This window comes from Lottia gigantea (assembly GCF_000327385.1).
Source record: "Lottia gigantea unplaced genomic scaffold LOTGIsca_6, whole genome shotgun sequence".
Taxonomy (NCBI): domain Eukaryota; kingdom Metazoa; phylum Mollusca; class Gastropoda; family Lottiidae; genus Lottia; species Lottia gigantea.
This window is the reverse complement of record NW_008710049.1, coordinates 608,177-633,070: the sequence shown is the minus strand read 5'-3', so window position 1 is coordinate 633,070 and position 24,894 is coordinate 608,177. Positions and strand designations below refer to the sequence as shown.

The window sequence follows — 24,894 nt, the reverse complement described above, 5'->3', positions numbered from 1 at the left end:
GTCAAGGCGAATTTGTGATGAAAGCAAAGCAATAAGTGGAATGAAAATGAATTAATTGCACAAATTTAAATTAGATAAAAAAAAATAACAATCATTTATAATGAGAGTATAAGAAAGTGGACTAATTTTACAAACTAACAACTTATAAAATCAATGACATCTCTTTTGTGGATGTATCCCAGCCATAAGTCAGCTTGGTATATTATAATTATGACAGTTTCCAATTCAGTTTTTGTGTCTGGTTTGTTAGTCTGTAAAAGCAATCCAACCCAATAATATAGTACTATAAACATTGGTGAGATAAAAAATAAAGATATTTATGGAGGCCAAAGTAGGACTTATGGGCGGAATGTTAAAAAGGCAAGTTCATTTCAAGTCAAAAAACATTAGGATGGATTGATTCAATAAAAGGCAAATTTTTACCCAAACTTCATCTAAAGTAGTATAGGCCTACAACTTGAAATTAAAAAAAAATATTGAAATCTGTTTCATGGATATTGTAGAGAGAGGTAATAAAGTAATATATATATGATGAAGTAATAATTTAGATGGAAGAATAAACAATGGGACTATTGTTAATAAATATTTAAAATTATAAATATATACATGTCTAATTTATGATATGAGATTAAAAGCACTTTGGTCCAAATTCAAATTAACACAATCTTATGATAAATAAAAACAGCTGTAGCAATACACCATGGTGTACTATTCCTTAACATTATTCATCTTATAATGAAAATCTAATACCAATCCACATTTTTATAACATTGTCTAAAACAAATCAAGAACACCATTGTGTCATAGGATGTGTTATATTCAGTACTACAATATTTATATAATAACATGGATGGATTGACTGTACATGATGATAGTTTAATTATAATAAATGTTTCAAAAGTCTTGGATATTTTTTCAAATATTTTTCATCCCATAATAACTCCAAAATTATCATTCTACATAGAAAATATAAAAAGAATAAGTGAACTTAACAAAATAATGATTTTTTGCCTTATACATTCATTGTGAAGATAAACTATCAAAAATAAGTGGGACTTTCTACCAAATGTCATCATTTATTTTACAACCAAAGGCCTACAAATATATTGATTTCTTTAATTGACATTTCTTAATCTGAACAATGAAAAGCCAGGAGTCTTTGCAACTCTCATGTCCAGCATGGAGTGTTGATTCAAAGGAGGAGGGGGGAAAGTTTTAGTAACCGGTATTATTCAACACTAATAAAGGCATCGCAAGTTATGTACACATATAATTGTTTTGTTATACAAAGTTTAACAATGTGTTTTTCTACCATATATCCTTGTGTACTAACTGCATGTGGAAAAGATATACATAATTTAGCTGAAAACTAAGTTGCTCTATAAGTTAAGGCTACTAGGAATCAAAATCTGAAATCTGAGAAATTGTACACAGACACACTAAGATTTATCATCACTTCACTTTTGATGTTTAAAACAAGAAAGACATTAAAAATCACAAAAACAAGGAAATATTAAATTTCTGTAGTCTGTAGGCCATCAATATTTCGCGTTGTACTGAGTTCATTCTCATCCACTGGTGAAGTCGTTTGTCCATTCCGTATTTTTAACTTTCCATTTGGAATACTTTTATTAATTTCATTATTTTTCAAATTTTTAGAAGTTTCATGTTCCTTTAAAGCTGCTTTTAGATAAACATCTGTGGTCCCCTCCACATTCCCAGGATCACGATCTTCGGGGTAAATGTTCATTGTCACTTCCTGTTCATCATAATTTGGGTTCGTTTCTATTGCATTTTCATCTAATGAATTTTGACTGAAATGTAAAATAGACTTATATTAGATTAGTTTAAAATAACCAATATTTTTTTACAATTTATTTCATTTTTAGAGGAAAAGAAAAGAAAATCATGAAAGATTTCAAGGATTTAAAGAGCTTTGATTAAGGACAATATTTATAGTATATGCTCTAAAAAAAAATTATGTAAAAGAATTTCATGATGATCTCTTAACAGAAATGGATTACCAGTCCACATTACAATATTCTTAGGACTTTGTTATTGGGCCAAACTTGACATAAAAACTGGTGCAAGAAAGAAGTTTAATTTAGATTTAATAGTGCATAAAACATCATAATAATTATCTACTTTACTAAAAGCAAAAGGGTGGAATTAGTATATTCCAGAGGTCAGCTACAAAAGTTAAAAATTATTCATAGAAATATGAATTCCAGAGAAACTTCAACACATAGTTCCCTGATCAAATCATACTTCATTGAAAAAACATAAACAGGACAATAAAGACTAAAAACTGTCTATCAACTACTAAATTAACAAAAATTGCCCCATTTCTCCAAGAAACACAGTTATCTGATTTGTTAATTAAAATTATTCTACATAAGATTAACCTATCATTAATTGAGAACTTGAACTATATTTTGTTTAAATTTCAAAATTACAGAAAGGACTATGAGAAAATTTGCAATAAGGGACAATAAGTAGGGACAATAAGCTTTTATCACCCAGAAAATTATTTGAATTAAAATGTTGGCTGAATTTGGTACCATATCCAAGGTTTAATTTAAAAATAGAATGTATAATCTTGTCTGATTTCCTTCTCAATATATATTTTCATGTCTGAAGTAATTTTTAATCATTTTAAAATTCAATATTTGAGAATAATGGCTTTCACAAATTCCTTTTGTTCCTTATGTCAAGGAAATTCAAGGTTTTAAAATCAAACGTGTACAAGGTAAACTAGAAACAGAATAAATTGAACATCATTAAAAACAGTAAAATTTTCAAATTATTGGACAAAACCGAAACAGGAAAAAAATCTTCTAAAAGCGAAGAATCAAAAACACAGAAAGATTTTGAAATGATAAAAAATCACAAGAAGACATAACAATATAAAGGTTTAATCAAACAATATTAAAAGCCAAAGAACTGTGCCAGGATTTGCTTACTCTTACCTTTAATAATTATTCTAAGCATTGGCGCTATTACTTTTCCTAAAATTAATGGGTATATAAAGCCTTTAAAAACCGTATCACAGGCTATTTAACACTATCAAGAAATAATGGTATTGCTTTGATAGTTTTCAATTCAGAAATGATCTTTCATTAATAAATGTACAAATATATACAATTTCTTGTAAATTTTTTCTATATCTAGCTAGCAGTGACATGGTGTTATATTTATTGTATCTTGTTATTAACAGTCAATACATTCTAATACTAATAGTACTAGGGTTGGGTTAAATTACTTCTAATCATTAGTATTTTCTTAATTCAACATCTACAACATAGAGAGAATTTACCATGTTTCTAGAAAAAAACTAAAAAATATACCTACCCATCTTCTTCTCCCTCAGCCAGAAGAATTTTTTCTAAATAAATAGGATTGGCACTGGAAATAATAAAATAAATATTTGAAAATGAAATTTTCAGACGTGCTTTGTGCAGAAAAGTACCATAGAAAATATTATTCTGGCAATGTTCATGTCCAAAATGTATGATTTATATATCTATAACTAAAATGCCTTAAAATGCTCAGCCCATACCTCATTCTATTGCATTAAATTTTATAACACTATTTAATCAACCAATACTTTTCCTTAGCCCCTGTATCATCATGCTACAAGAAGGACATTCTGTATTTACAATATTATAACATTCTACAAGATTCTAATTTCATGCAAAAGTGACTACAATTATTCCAGTCATACCAGTATATGGACAGAGTACATATTTCTTTGTGCGCTTAATTTGGAAGGATGTGCGGGCATGCAGATTATCTTTCAGACACATTTGGACATCATTCATGCAATACAATTTTCGATTCAAAAGTAATTTAGTAATAGACTAAAACCCTTCTAATTCTTATCAAAATATTATTATCATGACCAAATACACCAAGCGCTAAAACAACATAGTTCCCTTTCCCACATTAATAATAATAGTTTTTTTTATGAAATACTGGAAAATAATATACGGTAATTCCTTTTAGAAATTTTACATGGTCCATGTTGTCTGTATGACATCTGTTTTGACAGTTACTCTATCTAAAATAGTAGATCTACAACTATTCTACAAAATGTCTTTTTTTTCTCTGGATTTGCTTTGAGACACATTATTTCATGTTTTCATCGGCAGAATCATCTCTTAAACATGCAAAGCAGTCTGCAGATTATTTACATTCACAGAATAATGTAATATTAAGAATGTTTTATATACATAGATAATTGACCTATTGAAGTAATTCCTATTTTCAAAAAAAAAAGTCTGTGATGATGATTGAAAAATGAAAAAGAAAATTTATCATAAAAAAGGAATGAATGAAGCCAAAGCGGAACCTTGCTATCCCATAATATAAAACTCATGCAGTTAATAATTTAAACAAACAATTTCTAGAAAATTAAATAGGTGAAATATGAATTAAAATGATGGAAAATATGAATTAATAAATAAACACAAAAAAGGTTTGGAATTGGAAGATAAAATAAAATAAGCTATGCTATGGAGAGGACATAATGCTCAACATTTCATAGATTACATCCATGAGTCATAAAATAAATTCTCACTGGATCAACATAGTTTGATAATCAAAATAATAATTTTTCAGTGAAAAATAAATTTTCAAAAATTAAACATCAAGACATCTCTATAGAACCATAGCAGAACTTGTTTGACAAATCAACCAATCAGAAGTAGAGAATAAAAAGAGGGTGGGATTTAAATATTTTACCAGTTTTAAAACCGTGTCCGTCCATCATCAAATGATTGAGGAGGCAAGTTGGGGTACGGCCTGGAGGCAGAAAGAATGGATCAGTCAAAATAATTCAGGAATTGGGTGAATATACTTAAAGCATGAAATCCACAGCCTTGAGATAATTTGATACAAAATGACATAAAGTTGTTTGTACTAAATCCTATTAATGAAAACAAAACTATAAGGAACTACCCCACATTTTATTGTATATCATAGCATGCCCCTAATAACGTCAAAAACAAATGCACTTTCCAGACGATTTACCTAAAAATTATTACTTATTAACTATTATAATGTTTGAGAGTTCAACCTCCAACATAGGGTTTTAATTTGACTTTTGAAGATCTAAGATAATGTTTTGGAGAAATACAGTTTCATTCCATTACAGTCATAGGTTCTTACTATTACAAATCAGTAAATAAACAATTTCTAATGATACCCTAAAGTGTATAATGCCTAGTTCTTCACCCTCCCCCCTCCCAACTTAAATTATAAGTTCAGTATTGTTATTAATAAACAAGAGTGCTGTAAGTAATAACTGCTACAAACAATGTTAATCAAATTTGGTACTGGCTTGTTGTTTGTCAATAAAAACAAAATACAAACAAAGTGACTGGTTGTAATCTTTTGATAAAATTTAAATATATAATTCAGAAAATAATTCAACTCAATGATTTTGAAAAAACTAGTGGAAATTCAACCAGCACTTTAAAATCATTAATCAAAAGCTAAAACTTTCAAACAATCTATAATTACTTTTCCTATCTATGATTTCAATCCACGAAAGTCATATAGGTTCTACAATTTAAAAATGGGTATTTAAAAACAAAAAAAATAAAATTCAGGAAAATTCAAAACTAAAATTTAAATTCACAGCCATTACCAAATTGCAAAATGAAAATCTGGCTACAATGTGGGTGTATATTCTACTGTTCAAAATGCACTCTTTGCTATAAATTAGTTGTAAATAAATGATGGTCTTACTTCTCATAGGAATGAATATTCGTTCCTGGCATCTCTAATTTATATAAATCTGAATCTTTGGATCCTGCAAGAGAGAAAATTTAAGAAATATAACATTCTGATCAAGACAGATTTTCAAAGATTAACATTTTCTTTTTAATCTAAATGCATTTGGTCACTTAGAGCTCACTTTGTTATTGTTTTCATGAGTTAAAATATAAGCTCAATTACTAATTTTAAGTAAAGATATGTTTTATGAACCTGAAGACATTCATTGGAATGAAACAATAGTAAAATAACACAAATAACTTTATTCTGATAAAAATTTGAGAAATACCCAAAATATTACTGGCAATTAAGAAATAAATAATTAAGGTGAGATAATTAGAAGATATTAATTCTATATTTAGTGATAGTAGGTGAAATATAGTTATCGTTCACAAGAAAGAGAATTATAAAACTAAATTACTTAGGTTAGTAAATAAAGATATTTAGAGAAAAATATAAATAATAGTGTTAATGTACAGAAGAAATCAGTGATTAGTTCAACACACATAGGACTGGCACATTTGACCAAATCAACAATCCTGAATGAAATAAGGAAATATAAAGAGAGATTGAACTATAATAGTATAGATGTTAATAATTCAAAGTTAAATGAAATAAAAAAAAATGTGATTTATTCAAAAATACTTCATTGTTTACCTAAATTTCCATTAGAATTGGACACTAAATATAAAAATATCAAGATTTAATGTGAAATCCTCAAATAAACAAAAGGTCATAACATCAACTTGGGCTGATTCAGATGACTTAATGACCTAGCTTAGATGACATCAGCTCTCAATGGCAACACCTGATTATATAGGTGTGACATGGCAAACTGCTCTACATCTACTATCTCCCAGATTTAATCTACAATTGAAGGAAATTGCTATGGATTACAAACAGTCTCCTCTATCTTTAAGTCTCTATTAATTCCCACAGTGCCTTGATTGCATGAATTAAATTATTCTTACCATAAGCCATAGCAGTAGCAGCTTTTAGTTTACGTTGATATTTCCTGCGACTGAAATAAAATGCCACTGCCAGGATAATTAATAATGATCCTAGAATTACAGAGACTAAAATTAGAGCCATTCTCAAATTCCTGATAGTATTATCTTCTTTCTCTGCTGGGTCTGTTTCCTGCAATGTTAAATTATAAGTTTTGATATAGTTTAAGTATAGAGCAACTAGGTATGTTCCAAGTTTTAACTCTTAAGATATTAATTAAGCTCGTTCCTCTACAAGGTATCTTTGAATTTGGTGATTAGAAATAATTGCTTATAAATATATGATTTTCTGATACTTACAACAATTTTAACTATATTATATCCATTCAAAATATCTACCATTCTTTCAGCACTGTAATCTATAGCTCTATAATTAGATAGAAACAAATCATTTCATATTTCACAATATCCACAGATTTTATCTTTAATTTGTGGCATAACTTTTAATTATAAGTTTAGTGGTTTTTGATCAGCACAAGCCGAGAAACAAAGAAAATAGTAGCCTATACTTCTTCATTAAAAACCAGTGAGCCTTCGATTGTCATCAACACATTATTTCATGAAATACACAATTAGACGATGAAAATCTTACGTTAGTAAATCTAAAGCAGGTACAACTTCATTAGTCTTTAGATCTTCACCATGTATAAACATATCAGTTCTGAAATATTAATATATTCTTAATATCTCAAGCTAAAATTTATTGAACTGTCTATTCCACTATCTTTAAGACATTTAAGTTTATTCTGTTTAAAAAGTCAAAATTTCATCTGTAAAAATAAATGATGTTAATATAATAATTAATTACTTGTCTAATTCTGGCATGCCTGATGAATTAATATGAGTTCTGATATCATCTACTACAATTCTAAATCCTGTTATATTCTGAAGTTCACTGGAAAACAAATTAATAGGAATTAGAACACTCGAAGCTTGAAACATAAAGTTTTCTGCAATACCTATACCAGTCTGTGATTGAGTTAATCAACTCATGTTTCCTTTGGAAGTGTCCACATAGCTCCTGATATTGTTTATTTGTTATATGTATTAATAGTGCATTAAAAGGTAGAATAAATTATCTTATAATTATGAACTGATTGATTGCCTCTACTAGAGGTAATAAGTGTTAGGGTGTGTTTGAATTTGGTTTATAACTTTGACATTGCAAGAAGATTTAGGTGTTCCTACCTAGCAAATTCATCTTTAAAATTTCCTACCACAGCAACTTTTCTTCTGAAAATGACCTTTAACCTTTGGTTATCATTTATCAATGAAATCTAGAATAGAAATTTTATGGATTAAAAAAATATTATGTAACACATCATCATAAAATCCATTTAAAATAAATTTGAATTACTCCATACTATTTAGCTTACCCTCAATTTTGCTGTGTCATTTTTGCCACCTTTGTCTTGAACCACCATTGAGAGTATAAAATAACCATACATAGTAGATCGAAAGTAGGCGTTAGTTTTAACACTGCCATTAGTGTACAGAAGGAATGGAACCTGTCCAGCAAGTTCATTACGTAATGCTTCTGGTTGGATATCAACATCACCTATTTGTGTAAATTTACTGATTCCAAATTCACTTGAATCCAAATCTTTGACTTCGTTCTGAAAGAAACATTTCAAATCAAAAATCATTTGTATTCTGTATTTACTTCCTAAACAATTAAAATATACTTTTTTTCTATAACATGCCTGAAGTTTTTAAATATGCATACAGGAACTCAATTCCAGATTACAGATTTCTAAATCAAAATGACAAAACTTGAAAGATTGGGAAGTCATTTAATTTGATAAAGAATTGTTAGCCAAGGCCTGACAGTTTATGATAACTGTGTATCAAAGCTCAAAGTCAGCAAGATTAGAAGAGCAACTTACCTTTAGATTATAAATAAAAGTACCAAACTGTATAGTTTTAGTGATACCCAGGAGCAATTCACTCCGTTTAAACTTTGGTTTATTATCATTAATATCTGCTATAGACACATTGACCCAGAGTAGTGTCAAGTCTGTTTCTACATATTCTGGTGGTACTGTAGAATCTCCAGGAATCACTGTTGGGGTGATGGTTTCATAACAATTAGATGAAGCTTTGATGACAAGATAGGTGTAAGGAACTACTTCTCTATCAATTGATTTTTGAACACACAGTTGTCCTGAGGTAGTTAAGGTGAAGGTATCTTCTAATCCAGTACCTGAAAATAAGAGAGATGTTTGTAAGCAATTTTCTGTTAATGATGACTCTGTAAAAGATGTGATATTTCGTAAATGCTGAAAACTTTTATCAAACTATATCATATTGAAGAGTTACTCTTTGTAAAACTTTGAGGTTCAATTACGTTTTCTGTTCAGTTTTCCCTTTCTCTGATAAATATAAATATGTCATATGGTCATTATACTTCTTGTTTGAATTCTTGTTTCAATCAAAATTTAAAAATGTCAATGTACAAGACAACTTACTGACTATATAGTAACAGATCATAGTGAAATTTTCCATGACATCTTTATCATCTGCTAGACCCACACTTCCTACACATTCTGTACTTGATTCTTCTAATACAGCCATTTTATGTGGTGTTTCTAGTTTCTGACGACTGAATTCAGGATCCTGGTCATTAACATCCTTGATCATTATTATGATAGTCATATCTGTTTTATGATTTCTAGGTAATCCATTATCAGAAGCTCTCACACGAATCTACAAAATGACAATCAATATGGAAAATTTTGTCCGAAAATGGAAGATATTATCTGGGGACTCTCGACTCTGTAGTGGAAAGAATATGGGCACATGCCATATCAGTTAATACTCGTAAAGTTTATTCATCTGGATTTAATCTCTATAGAAGAATTTTAGCGCTGTATGAGGTACATGGGTATGCTTGCACTATGCCTCCTATTTCACAAGAATTACTGATATATTTTATAGCTTATTGCCCTACATTACAGATTAAGCATGACACTATCAAGCTATATTTAAATGGAATCAGATTCTTTTATTTAGAGTCAGGTAAAGCAGAGTATTTTGAGGCTCCTGACAGAAATATTCGTATTTTTAGTGTATTACAGGCAGTTAAAAAGGTGCAATGTAATATAACACGGCCACGATTGCCTATAACTTTTGATATTCTTTGTAATCTTTGTTCAGTCTTAAGAACAGGATTTTTCAACAGATATGCTGATTGTTTGTTGTTAGAATGTTCTCAACTGCCTTTTTATGGTTTTTTGAGATGTGGTGAGTTGACTGTTACAGATTCTTATAATAGTCAAAAGCACTTATCTATTTCAGATATATTGTTATATCCAGAATATATAACATTACGTTTAAAGAATTCTAAATCAGACTATTTTCATAAAGGAGTTTATATAACATTGTTCCCTAATAATTCATCAATTTGTCCGGTTTCTCAACTTATTAATCACATTTCTGTCCGTAATGGATATTTCTACAATTTAGATCCATTATTTCTCACTGAGGATGGCAAGGCTGTTACTCGTATTTATTTCATTAATCATTTGCATTCTCTTTTGGAATATTTAGGTTATAATCATTATTTATATAATGGCCATTCTTTTAGAATAGGAGCCGCTACATCTGCCACGTGTAGTCAAGTTCAAGATCATATGATCAAACTTTTAGGAAGATGGTCATCTGATTGTTAAAGACGTTACATTAGACCAGATTTACAATCAGTCAGGAATGCTCTTCATCTCATTTCCTGAATATTCAAATTCAAATCCTACAACCATCCACTTTAACTACTTTGGGAACTACACAAATGCTTACATTTGTTTATTTTGGCCTTTTATAGTATAATTTCATTCTACCCCAAAGTAGTAGGGGTGTAAATTTTAGTTTATTAATGAGATGTTCTTTTCTGCTTAGATCATCTGTTCACAATTTATCAAGGGTTTCACCCTTCCATTATTCATTATTCAATTATGTAATTTTCATATTCACATTGTGTAGTCCCCTAGTGCCAAATAAAGTTTATATATTAGTGTTTTGTTATAAATTGTAGTCAAATCAAGCATGTCAATGGAGAAATATATATGATCTATCTATGAATTTTATATATAACTATTGTGCAAGAATATTCCAGAAGCATAGTCCATTGTTTTGTTTTAATTTAATCACACTACCTTAATTGTATGAGGTAGATATTGATCGGATGTTTTATGCTAAATCAACTCCACTAACCTCATATTTCTCCTGTGTTTCTCGATCAAGGATCTCCTTGTTACTCAGACGACCAGTAAGAGGGTCAAGGTCAAATTTCTTCCAATCCTCATCTGTTGGTGAAGACATGATTGAATATACAACTCGTCCATTTTCACCTTGATCATCATCCTCAGCTACTATATTTATTACAGTTGTATTGATTGGCTGGCCCTGGCGAAGATGGAATGAATCCATATAAAATAAAATGGAACAAATGGTTACATGAGTAAAAATACGAAATAATAATGAATATAAGGTCTATTTGGATCCTGGCTTATAACACTGTTCAGTTTGTATCATTACCGATCTGCCAATAGTTACGTCTGCGGAATGTAACCCTGTTCAATAAATCGTAAAAATTATGGCTGGCTCAGAAAATAATCTCTCACCTCTTCTGTAAGCACAACTGGATTATTTGGATCAGGAATTTTAAAAGATGGTGGATCGTCATTCACATCTGCTATTCGGAAATAGAATGCTGAACTATTTGTAAGAGGAGGGACACCTTTGTCTTGAATTTCAACTGTGACATAACGTAAACCAAGAGCACTACGTAAATCAGCTGCAACAAAGATTTTCCCATTCTGATCAATTCTAAAAATTTGTTCTCCATTGTTGTTTGTAGCATTTGTGTCTACTCCCAGAGAATATTCTACACTTCCATTCTTTCCGAGATCTTTATCTGAGGCCTGCACTGTGAAGACGTTTGTATCTAAAGGAGAAGATTCTGGTATATTTGGTATATCAGAATCACTGTTTAAAAAGACTGGAGAATTATCATTAATATCGTCCAGTCGTATTGTTACTGTTGTGCGATTGGATCGTTGATCTTTTAAATCTGGTTTATTATCAGTTGCTACGACAACCAGACTGTATTCACCTTTCTTTTCTCTGTCTAGAACTTTATCAACAGAAATCACACCCTAACGAAAAAAAAAACAAATAAGGCTTTAATACGAGTCACTTTTTTAAAGAAAGTGTTTTAAGTAATTGCGTCCAGGACAGTTGATACCAATTCTTTATCAATCAAATTATCTAAATGACCATCAGAAATTAAGATATTGTTTAGATAACTTGGTATTATGAAATAGCTAAATCTGCTTACCAAATTTTCATCAATTTTAAAAGTTCCATCACTGTCAATTCCTTCTAATTGATAAAACACCTTCCCAAAATTTCCAGTGTCTGGGTCATCTGCTTGGATCTCACCAACCTCTGTACTGACATCAGCATCTTCTCTGACAGTATAAAACTGAGGATGTTCTCTAAATATTGGTGCATTGTCATTGACATCCAGAACAGTGACAGAAACAGTTGCTGTTGATGACAGTGGTGATACATCATTGTCTTCTGCTACAACTGAGAATGTCAAGGTGGGTTCTTTTTCCCTGTCTAATTTCTGTTTGATCTTAATTATACCTAAAATTTAAAAACACAAATATATATGGAATCTGAATATCATTCAAAAGTGAATTTTCTCATCTTTTGGATTGTTTGACTCTATTTTGTTAGTGATGTTTTAAATTCAGAAGAAATAAAATATAATTGTACACTCAAGTGGCATGATGTGCTCTGAAATGCAGAGCAGTAATTGTGATGTATGATTTTCATGACTTGAAATTCCACGGAAAGAAACCTACTCACCAGTGTCTTCATCAATTTTGAAGTGTTTCTCGCCATCAGATCCAAGAGTAAATTTTACCAGTTGATTTTTATCTGGGTCTGTAGCCTCGACTCGTAGAGCCTCATTATCAATATCTTGGCCTTCTGATATCTTAACAGTATAAGTTGAGCTAGGTTTAAACACAGGAGCATTATCATTGGCATCTGCTAGAACTATGGTCAGAATGGCTGAAATTAAAATTAGATTTATAAAATTAGACTTGTGGTTGATATACTTACTGCGAAAAGTTCATTAGCTACTACCAATGTGTCGTCAAAATGTTGTTTTGGATTTAGGGTTTTACGGTTCGGATCGTTAGTACTTAAAATATATAAAATATACAATATTAGTTATATGGACTTCTCAAAAGAATGTCGAGTGGCATTAGGTGTTCCAGAAAGTATAATAGAAAACATTTATTTAAAGATAGATTTTTGATGAGTGATGAGTATATAGTGATGTCTATTTTATCTTACCACTAGCAGTTTGTTCAGCAGGTCTCCAAGCGTTTAAATCAGTAGCTACTATAGGTAGTTCAATTCTCTCTGCTACTTCTCGATCTAATTTCCCAGAGATAACAACCAATCCACTGTCAGTCACAACAGTGAAATAATCCTGAAAATAAATCATATTCATTTATACGTGTTTCATTTCTGACAGGTCAAAAATATTCAATACATGATGACCTCTATAATATCAAAAATATACTCAAAATTTTGTAGACACAAATCCTTCCCACATTATTTTTATGGATAATTCTCACTTAGTCTTGAATGAGAATTAAAGAAATAATATTTGTAGATGAAGTGTTGGATAAGTTTTTCTTTATTCCAGAAAAATAAGAAAATCTCCTTCTATACTTACAGTTACATTTAACAATTCAGCATCAATAAGTTGATTTCTTTCATTATATGCCTTGATTTGATCTTTCATAATCTCATATTGTAGTTGACTGTTGTCATCATTGTCTTTTGCTGTATAACTCAACAATGCATCACCCACATTGGCACTTTCTATAATACCTACAGTCTGACTGGCAGGTTTAAAAACTGGCATTTCATCATTAACATCAGTGAGAGTAACTGTTACAGTACAACGTCCAGTTTGTGGTGGGGTGCCTTTATCAATGGCCGATACATTCATAACAAATACATCCTTCTCTTCTCGATTCAGTCTAGCTCCTGTTTCTACCAACAGTTGACCAGTCTCAAAATTAATTCTGAATTTATCCAAGGCACCACTCTCAATTCTATAAATTATCTCATTGTTGGGGTTTGTTCCATCTGAATCTGAAGCTTTGACTTCCAGTAATACAGTTCCTGTAAATAGATTGGAATGAGTCATAAACAGTAAAATTATAGAATTGCCATAAAAGTAATTTTTTTTATAACGCTAAGGTACATGTATATAAATAAGAGAAATTAGTTTGAAGACTAAAGGGAGATAATCTGAAAGCATTTGACAGAGTTAATACCCTTTAGTCTCCAACTATAATAATATCAACTTGCCTTCAGTAGAGTTTTCAGGAATTGTAGCTGTATAGGCATTCTTTTCAAATTTAGGAACGTTGTCATTTCGATCCTAAAGAAAAGAACATAATATATACTGTGTCATCGCTTCAGGCAGAGGATTGGGATAATTACAAATGACTGTTTGGCTCAATATTTACTTACAATCTATTATTCTTATCATCATTTAGAAAATTAAACACACTCTACTAAAAACAATCAAGAAAAGTGACTCTCTGATGGAAGGATTATATTTCCTCTAGTTTTAATGAAGTATGGTTACAGAAAGAAAAGCCTAGTGCAAGTTATAATTATTTTTTTCAGTCTAGACTATTTCAAACATTATGATGTAGCAAACCTCCACAATTATTGGCATAATGATATTTCATGGCTCATAATAAAAATAAAATCAAACATACCTCAACTGTAATAGTAACATTAATAACTGTAGATAAAGAATCAACAGCCAGATCATAAGCTTCTACTTTTAGATTAATAATACCATCTAATACTGGATCTAATTCCTCATAATCTATTGTATCTATAACTTGTATTCGGCCTGTATCGGGATTTATAGTAAAATTAGACTCTAAGTTAGCTGGTGTTTCTACTATACGATATTTTACTATACTATTATTAGTCCCAACTTGATCTTCATCTGTTGCCTACAATTACAAAGCTTTATTATTATTACATTAAAGACAATGTCAAAGCTTGCTTACATATGAATAAGCAATAAGAGCACAAAGGCTTATCTACTGTTTTTTCACACGCTCAAACTGTACCAGTAGTGTTATCAATAGAATAATAGAATGGAAATAACATGCTAAAAGTTGGCACATAACTAACTACACAGTATTAGATATTGATTGGTTTAGGGCCATATTCTTATGCTAAGTTAACATGATAAATGATTGGGTATCAAAGATACAGAGAAAATTTGGAAACGTTTGTGATTCAGATTATTTTTTTAATTATTCCCATACCTCAACAAATAAAGGTCGGAGAAAATCTGAATCACTTTCTCTGAGAATGGCTTCGTAACTTTCTCGTCTAAACTCTGGAGCATTATCATTAACATCTAGTATTATGATCCTGACTTCAACTGGTGTTCGTGATCCTCCACCATCTCTAGCTTCTCCTGTTAGATAATATTCATCTGCCTCTTCTCTATCAATATCATTAGCAATATACACCTGACCACTGGCTGGCTGGATTCCAAATCTATATATAGATACTTGTCTTAAAATCATGTTTCAGTCAGGCGAGAGAAATGTCCAAAATTAAATTAGATAAATGTCCTTAAAAATTTGACATCTGGACAGTTTTTTTCAGGACTGTAATATTGCTGAAATTTTCTCAAACTGTACAGGGATTAGACTTACAAAACAGATGTATGTGAGTCAACCAAAGATGAAAAGATTCATTGACATGAAAGATATTGATACTTACTTATTGTTAGCCCCTCGTATTGAATAAACAATTGTTCCATATAGTCCATCATCAGCATCAGTAGCCTACAACAGTTACCATAGAGACAAATAATACAACTGTTAAACCATAAGCCAATGATATATACACACAGCCTTATGAAACAACAGTCACTGGTAACAGTTTTATGCAATGCTTCTATGTGCCCTCTGATCATCCTCTAGTACATGTAACTTTTGATTTTTGTTCCATTTTTATGTCCAACAATGTTTGATTTAGATCATATTTCGAGGTGACAATCTTTTGTTTAAGTATTGTATTAAACAGACAGATGGTTCCAAAAATAAATTGAGAAGATACCAAATCTTTGTTATTTAGATGTCACAATCTACTTGTGAACTAGGCCAGTGCTTCTATAAGAGAGTTTCTCTTATACTAAATATGATTTACTTATTACTCTAAACTCATTTATTACTAACTGAACACAACTTCACTGGAGAAATTAGACTGAACCTTACCTCTAAAAGGATCACTTCTGTACGAACTGGAGTATTTTCATTGATTTTAACAAGATATGTATCATTAGGAAAGACAGGAGGGTTATCATTCATATCATTAACTTGAAGAGTCACAGTAGCAGTACTAGATCTTCTTTCTACTGTATCAACTTCTCTAGCTACAACCTATATTACAAAATATAATAATCAATATAACACATATAGTCTTTAGATTGTAACACATAGTGAGATGCTCTGTAAGTATCTTGGCATTAAATGACAGGGTTTCAATGTTTAAATCACTGTATTCTTAATCAACTTTTCCAATATTCAATTTTAACAATAGGATTATAAATCTGTACAATAACAGTTTCCTAATTACATTCTTTAATTTACAACAAACCTCAAATATTATCTCTTTATTTTTCTCATAATCTAGATTCTCCGAATTATTGACTCGTATTAAGATGGTAGATTCAGAATAAACTTCTGCAGGTAGGGGAGAAAAATCATAATATGGTTGACCATTCTGCTCTAGAGACAACACAAAATGACTGTTGGTGCCCTGGAATTAAAATCAATAACATGGCAACATATTACAAATATTAAAACAGAACCTAAAACATGTTGTTACTCCATGACTGAAATGATGAAGTTTGCTAAATACCTCAGTTTAGCTAAATCAAATTGCTGTGTGAGTGTTCTACATAAAACAAATGTGTCAACCAGGAATTCTAGAATTGGCATTGGCCTTTTTTTTTATCTGTACACAGTTATATCCCAATATACAGCTAGGTCACAAAGGTCACTGCCAGAACACTCTGAGTTTGGCAGCTTCTTTGGAGAACACCACCAAACTTTTGTCATTTATCCCACTAACCTCATCTACATCTGAACATCTCATAGTACCAGTTTGAAACTCTATAGGAACACCATTCTGCATGTTCTCTAGAATAGAAGCCTGGTAGTTGCTGGAATCAAAGGCTGGTTGATTATCATTTATATCTTGTACTGTTACAGTAACTAATGTGGTAGCTACAGTATCACCATTATTGACTTGATCTATTGGTACTATTTCACTTGCCTGTAATATAGAAATAGATAGGGTATCCAGGCAAAATATAACGGTTAAATTTAGTCTGTTAATTACACTTTGGTGGGAAATAGAATACTGGGAGCTAACTTGCAATTATTTATTCCATAGCTCTAATATTTATTGAAAAATGCTGTCATGTCACAAACTAAATTATTGTGATTTTTGCGATGAACTGTATGAATAGTAATGGAGTTTCAACAGGGGAAGGGCAATTGTGAGACAATTCATTGACTTCTACTCACATCTTGATTCATTGAAAGGCAACTGACCAAATGAAATGAAATGAATAGAGTTTTACGTCCTCCTTTTATGCACCATGTGGGCGGTTGAAGACGGGCAACGCAATGCAGGGTGCGATGAGAAGAAATTTTGCCAGGACAGCGGCATTAGCCTGCTCTTTTTCGATTTCCAACAGTCGAGGGATCATTAACGTGCACAGCCTGTGGCACACAGAGCCTTGGTTTATTGTCCCATCCAAACGACTAAACACTTTTTCCATGTCAGCCCCTCTTACCTGCATCACCGACAGTGGCCACTGACCAGAGGGATCAACAAGATGCTCTGTACCTACCTCAACATACATAGCGTATACTCCACCAGTATTTCTTACATCTGGTGTATCACGATCTAGAGACGTATTTACTGTTATAACACCAGTTCTCTGATCTATATTAAACTTCTCAAAATCTCCTAAAATATTTTAATGTAATTCTCATCTTATATACAATCTATAATATACATTCTTTAACTTGTCAAAGTATTGGATATTTTTTAATATGAAACCAAGAAATGAGACCATTCATTTTAGGAATAAAAGTTAAAAAATTTCTTCACTTATGCTGTAGTAATGATTTGGCATTAATTATAACTTTGTCTTTTTTTAAAAGTTCAATTGTTTAATTATATCAAACATATTTTTATAACAAAAACTTATTTCCAACTAAATACTAACTGAAAACTTATTCCATCTAAATTATATATTAATTCTCTGAGAAGAGGTGATTATATTAAACTGAAGAAAGAAAGAAGGATATTAATTGTAAGGTTTTCAAAACTGAAAAATTCTATTAAAATAAATGTTAACAATTGATGTCCATATTTGTTTAATTACTAATTTAATTCATATTTTTTATTGGTTACTTTCTATAAATAATTCTTCATTAAATCATTCTCAAAAATTCCAAATTCTTCCATAGACTGGATCAAAAGAATTTTAGGGGACATCAATTCCTAATTATAACAAATCATTGACCAATGAGTTAATATAAATGATGATTTATGTGCATATATTAATGATTATTTCAGGTGTAATTTCACCAAGTACAAACCTCTCCCATAGATATTCTTTTCTGTAAAAAATTTGTGTACATTGAGAAAAAGGTTGTGAAAAGGAAAGATTTGGTGCTCAAAGTGTCAATTTGTTTTCAAAAGACAAACATCAAAAACAGTGTAGATATATTTGGTATTCAACATTTAATCAAAAGTTGTAAAAAAGATCATGAAATACCACAAAAAGAGTTAGAGAAAAACAGACACACAGATTTCAGATGTAATGCCTCTTTTTTGTCTGCACTTTTTCCAAAACATTTAGGCCTACATGCTATAAAACCAAAATGCTTGATTATCTCTTATATCTTAGACATAGTCCTACCATGAACTTACTACAATAAAAGTTTACAATTTCCAAAACATTCAAAAATGCATAAAGGTCGAAGGTTGTGCTCAGAAATAAACCAGAGTAAAATGACAACTGAAAATAGAGTGATATACAAACCTCTGATGAAGTTATAAGTTAAACTATTTGGTACACCACGATCTCCATCTATACCAGTAACTTGTAATATTGACTTTCCCTGTAATATACCAAAATATCATCATTTAACATAATATATACCATACTGAGTATATAACTCTACGCAATAAATAACAACGCCTTACCACAGTTATATGATTACCTCTATTTCTCTCCAAATTAGTGTTCTTAAGAGTGTGTTTTTGAGAATTAGTCACTATGCAGACATCCAAAACACTGATTAAATTTGCACGAGAGAAGAACAATTTCTCCTAACTTACCACAGCAACATCCTCTTCTACCTCCACATTGTAAGGTAAATTAACAAAATAAGGTGGTGTATCCTGAACATCTAACACTGTGACTACAAAATCTACTGGTATACCTTCTAAACCTAGACCATCCTGAAATCAGAAATTATTTCATAATATTTGGAAAATGTAGGAAAACATCACACTATGATTGGCTGACTAATACATTATATCAATTTTTTTAGATTGCTGAGTTTGTACACTAGAGAACCCTCAACCAACCCCGCTTGACCTAAAACAAAGAGTTAGATCCTCAACCAACCCCGCTTGACCTAAAACAAAGAGTTAGATCTATGTTAATTATTCACATTTAGTCATACAAATGAATAATTTCAACTCCAGTAGGGAGAGAACATAGTCTGAGGTAGATCTGTTGTTTGAAGGTCACACAGCTCGAACTATGAGTAACAGGTTCACTTTTAATACTACCATATCACTCTAAAATATTGATGTATTCAACAATATTTTAACAGCAAAAATATTTTGCAGTCATATTTTGCTACGTAGTCTGCAAGGCATTTTATGCAGATCCTTCAGTTGTGACGAGGTTTGTCAACTCAACTTTACCTTAGACAATATGTTTCTTACTATATAATAACAATATTCTATCTTACCTCAGCTCTGATTTTAAACTGATAGAAGTTATGTTTTTCATAATTCAATGGTTTAATAACACTGATATTGCCTGTTACTTGATCAATCTGAAACGTTGTCCTGTAGTCTTCATCAGCTCCCTGAGCATCAGACTGAAAAATAAAGAGATAATGTTCTATTGTGGTTGGAATGAAATTTCTTTAATCTTCAGGGTAATAGAATTTCAGACTGAACATTTTTTTAAGCAACCTTTTCAACTTGCTGAAAGAAGACTAAATTCAGATTTTCAACTATTGTAATCTATATTAGGTTCTTAGGCTGACAACTTACCCCAACTTCCATAGAATACTGTACGGTTCCACCTCTACCATTATCAGGATCTACTGCCAGAACTCCACTAAATATCACAGAATTTGGCACCACACTCTGAAATACAGTCGTTTATAAAAATATAAAAAATAACCAAGGTTTTCCTTTTTCTGGACTAATGAAATAAAATAATAAAATGTGACCAATTTGCGTGAGTCTATAGAAGCAACTTTGCATCATTTACACACGTAACCCACGCAATCAAGAAGTGTACAAAACAGAGGAGGGGAGGCATTGTTACTTATTTAAAAGAGTAAATTTCTATTATTTACCTCATTTACTGTTGCCTTATATGGTAAATTTTCAAACTGAGGTTTGACATCATTAACATCACTTAAAAATAGGGAAATTTGGGCAGATACCTAGAAAACATAAATTATTAAACATAACACATGCTAGAAAATGAATAGGTGAAGGTAATACTATGCATTGCTACAAACTTTGGGGCTAAACTTGATGATGCTTCTGTCATTCTTGGGTAACTTACACCTGCACCTTCAGACTATGCACAGAGGTGGTTGTTGGTTCTTGTGTTCGGTTCCTGTGCACATGCAGGTAGGTATTATGAATACACAGGCCGTACAAGAATCAATTGAGCAGTTACATATATATATGATTTTCTAGGTTCTGGGCCGTCAATGATCACAGACTTGTGTAAAGTGTCTTTACCTCACTCGTTGAATCCGTGACCGTAAAATACAATTTTCTTTCTGGTGGTTCCTAAAAAATAAGATCAATAGTGTTCACTTTGATAACTTGTGTGGCTCATAGTGTGTATGGCCTTTGAGACGCTTCAAGTTAAAGCCTTTTAAAGTCACTCTTTGATCTGTCTGATTTTTGTTTAGAAGTCAATGTTCAGGATCAGGGCATTATTCTATTATCAGACTAATTTAAATAGTTCACTATTCAGAACTCTAAAGTCTCTAAAGATGACTTCAATGACTTACGTAATCTCTATCTAGTTCCTTTTTTAGTATAATATCTACCACTCTAGTGTCAGCACCAACATCACGAGGTTCACTCAGTTCGACCAGTTTTCCTGTTTCCTGGGTATGTGTTTTAAATTGTAACGGACTAGGACCATCCTCATCAATACCAGTTAGATTTCCTATTATAGTCCCTAAAAAATTGAAAAATATTGTTATACATTAATTTCGACTTTAACGGAACACAAACAAAGCTAGAAACAATAATCAAATAAATGTCAGAGACATATCTAAAGTTCAAGTGAATGTAACATTTATAAAGTTCAGGTGAATGTAACATTTATAAAGTTCAGGTGAATGTAACATTATAAAGTTCAGGTGAATGTAACATCTATAAAGTTCAGGTGAATGTAATATTTATAAAGTTCAGGTGAATGTAACATTATAAAGTTCAGGTAAATGGGACACATGTAAAGTTCAGTTGAAAAAGACATATCTAATATTCCGATGAATGGAACATAATATATAAAGTTCGGGTGAATGAGTCACTATCAATAATCTTAGAATTACACAAATGAGATCCATCTGAAGTACACGTAAATAAAACCCACTTGGTATAAGAATAAAGTAGACCAATCTAGGGAACGAATGAATGAGGCAAGTCTAAGGTACAAGTAAACGAAACAAATCTGAGGTATACAAGTACATTAGACCCATCTGAAATGCAACGACATGAGAAACATCTGTAGAAACAAGTAAATAAAACAAATCTGAAGTAAAAATAAATTAGTTCCATCTGTAGGAACAAGTAAATGAGACGCATGTGAGGTAAAAGTAAAATCAGACGCATGTAAGATGCAGGCACATGCAGGTACACGAGACCCATCTGTAGGAACAAGTACATGAGACCCAGCTGAGGTACAAGTAAATGAGACGCATGTAAGATACAGGTACATGCAGGTGCATGGGACCAATCTGTAGGAACAAGTAAATGAAACCAATCTATAGGTACAAGTAAATGAGAACCATCTGAGGTACAAGTAAATGAGACCAATCTGTAGGAATAAGTAAATGAGAACCACCTGTAGGAATAAGTAAATGAGAACCACCTGCAGGAACAAGTAAATGAGAACCATCTGAGGTACAAGTAAATGAGAACCATCTGAGGTACTAGTAAACGAGGCAGACTAGAAACTAGGAACAAAAAGACACATCTGAAACACAGGTACATGTAGGAACAAGCAAATAAGTCCCTTCTGAAGTAAAAGTAAATGAGACCTAAATCTGAATCATTTAAAAGAAACAGTTAGACCTCATGTGGCATTCAAATTAGTAAGACCACGTTTTGTTCTTACTTACCAATTTGGGTATTCTCTGGCCAAATTAAAACATTTTTAATATTCAATCTTGGTGGGTTATTGGCTATCACTGAAATAACAAACCAAAAATAAAATACGCACATAGGAAGCTTATGATTGCAAAAAATCATTGCCACCAAGAATCAACTGGTAGACATGGTCCTTGAAAAAATATGAATGCTTCTGAGTCAAAATGTAACACAGGATCCACGTAAAATACCATAGTAATGGTGTAATTTGTTAAGGGAAAAAATTGTCAACTTCTCGGTAAATCATAGAAGTATGCCTTCCTATAGACATAACATCATGCTACAATTACTAAAGTCGACATCAACTCGATTCCAAATTCTACAAAACGGTAATAAACCAGCATTGCACTTAATTTCCGCAATGGACATAGATGCGTGTTCCACTAGTTCTCACTACAATCTTAATTTATTATAAGTAAAACGAAATGAGTATAACATTACCATACTTACCAATATCTATCACCAGTAAAAATAGTAAAATATAATCTATAAATTTTTGGTTCACTTTCTTTTGCAGATTTTTGTGTCCGGGAGCCATTATTCTGAAAATGCAAACAATTATGAAAATTGAATTTCAAAATTGGTCGTTTTAAGCGCAGCGAAAGGAAGAAAAAATGATAATGGCCTACATGGTCAGTGAATTGAAATTTGTCTGCTATTCAGACTTCAAAAGACAGGTTGAGTGTAATATTTTCTTTACAATATAATTGATCTCAGAGAAATATTAATCGAAATGAAATAAAACACACTATATCCAAACGTTTTCACAAACATCAAAAAATTAGTCAAATAAAAGACAATCTGAAACTTCCAAGAAACCACAAAATTTATTGGCTAAATTATTTCAATTATTGGCACAATGAGATCTAACACTATACAACGGCAGTAGATCATTTTCAATCAGTATTTCTTTAAGAAATACTTACTCACTTATGATACATATATTTCATTAGCTGCTACCAATATTTCGTCAAAATGCTGTAATAGATTTCGGGTTTCGGTCCGGATCGTTAGTACTTGGTTTATTTATTCTAGACTTGTGCGTTAACATCCAAAATTCATGTTTAGGTTAAAACACTCGTATAACAATGACAAGGAAAACTCAACACGAGTTTGAAATTGTATACATCTTGCTATTTAATATGCTTAACTGTTTTCTACTTGGGTGAAAAGGTTTCCTTGAATATTCTTCACCACCTTTTATTGCCTTTTTCTGGTAAGCTACATATGATTATGACACACTCGTCAGTTAATATTATTATACAAAATTATTGACAATCTTTAAGAAATTTAAATAAGGTCATAGACTACTACATAAAATATTATAGAACATTTTGTGAATTTCAGCCATACAGTTTGTGTCTCTTTGAAATAGTATTTTACTACTACACCAGGTCCGCTTTCTATAGAATGTTAAATTGTCAAAATTTGTATGATCTTGGATTTCGGACCGCCAATAACCCATAATTGCATAGGGTACTGTATGGAAAGAGAGGTGGTAAAGTGTTATACACATTGTTTTAACTATCGGAGGTGGGAGGTTTCTATACCTTAAAACTATATTGATTTCTTGTTGAGTTGACATTGTTTATGTTAAACTGTAACATTAACCTTTATTTTTATAACTGATCTGTGACAGATGTTACGAACTTAATAAAATAAATCACCGGAATATTTAAGACACTTAACAAGTAGCAGGGATTGTTTCCTCTAGAGTCTGCTACATTTTGTAATGAATCATTTCAGCGCAAATTAGAGAAAAACTACATAATGAGCAGAGAATCTAACAATCCTGTTGCAAGTATAAATATACAATGAGTTATTCTAAAGAAAGATCCTTATAGGAAAAGTTATTTTGTATCTTTCAGCTTACCAAGTTGCTTTACTATTTAAAACTACTACTTCCTATATTTTCTCCACATGTGCCCGAATATTCCATTCAGTTTAAGAAATATCGCCAAGATGATATATAAGTTATATATACATTGGTTCAAAAATCGTGTTGTACGTTAATAATAATGATTAAATTCTATTTCTATAGCCATTGACTTATGCCATTTGTTCACAAATAGAAAAATTCCCACCATAGACAGTTTAATTTGTTATAAATACAGCAAATCAACTATAAAATTTAAAAACAAATCATCTATATAACTAATATGTTCATAGAAATTGGTTATAAGGTGTCAATTAAAAATCCATTCAGTATAAATGTCACCCATATCTTGTTCACAATCTATTTTTCTGATTGCATCGAGTGGAAAATTGCATTTTGTACACATTGACTTAATACACGTGTAATTGA

The 24,894-nt window shown here is 31.1% G+C and overlaps 1 protein-coding gene across 1 annotated transcript; it reads right to left on the bottom strand.

Annotated features, from left to right (window-relative positions):
* Positions 1–1,513: 1,513 nt before the first annotated feature.
* On the bottom strand, positions 1,514–24,174 carry LOTGIDRAFT_154544 (hypothetical protein; the record flags this gene model as incomplete). Its single annotated transcript, XM_009063763.1, has 34 exons — positions 1,514–1,814; positions 3,352–3,405; positions 5,752–5,815; positions 6,750–6,918; positions 7,086–7,152; positions 7,378–7,446; positions 7,594–7,680; positions 7,974–8,062; positions 8,162–8,401; positions 8,672–8,988; positions 9,254–9,491; positions 10,995–11,186; positions 11,405–11,938; positions 12,121–12,434; positions 12,660–12,866; positions 13,155–13,293; positions 13,543–14,070; positions 14,606–14,851; positions 15,173–15,410; positions 15,639–15,703; positions 16,136–16,300; positions 16,518–16,679; positions 16,995–17,198; positions 17,725–17,900; positions 18,985–19,063; positions 19,284–19,406; positions 19,928–20,059; positions 20,238–20,333; positions 20,549–20,638; positions 20,946–20,996; positions 21,224–21,396; positions 22,562–22,630; positions 23,040–23,131; positions 24,140–24,174. The coding sequence occupies 34 exons, from the start codon at positions 24,172–24,174 to the stop codon at positions 1,514–1,516; spliced, it is 5,805 nt and encodes a 1,934-aa protein (XP_009062011.1).
* Between the last annotated feature and the right edge of the window lie 720 nt (positions 24,175–24,894).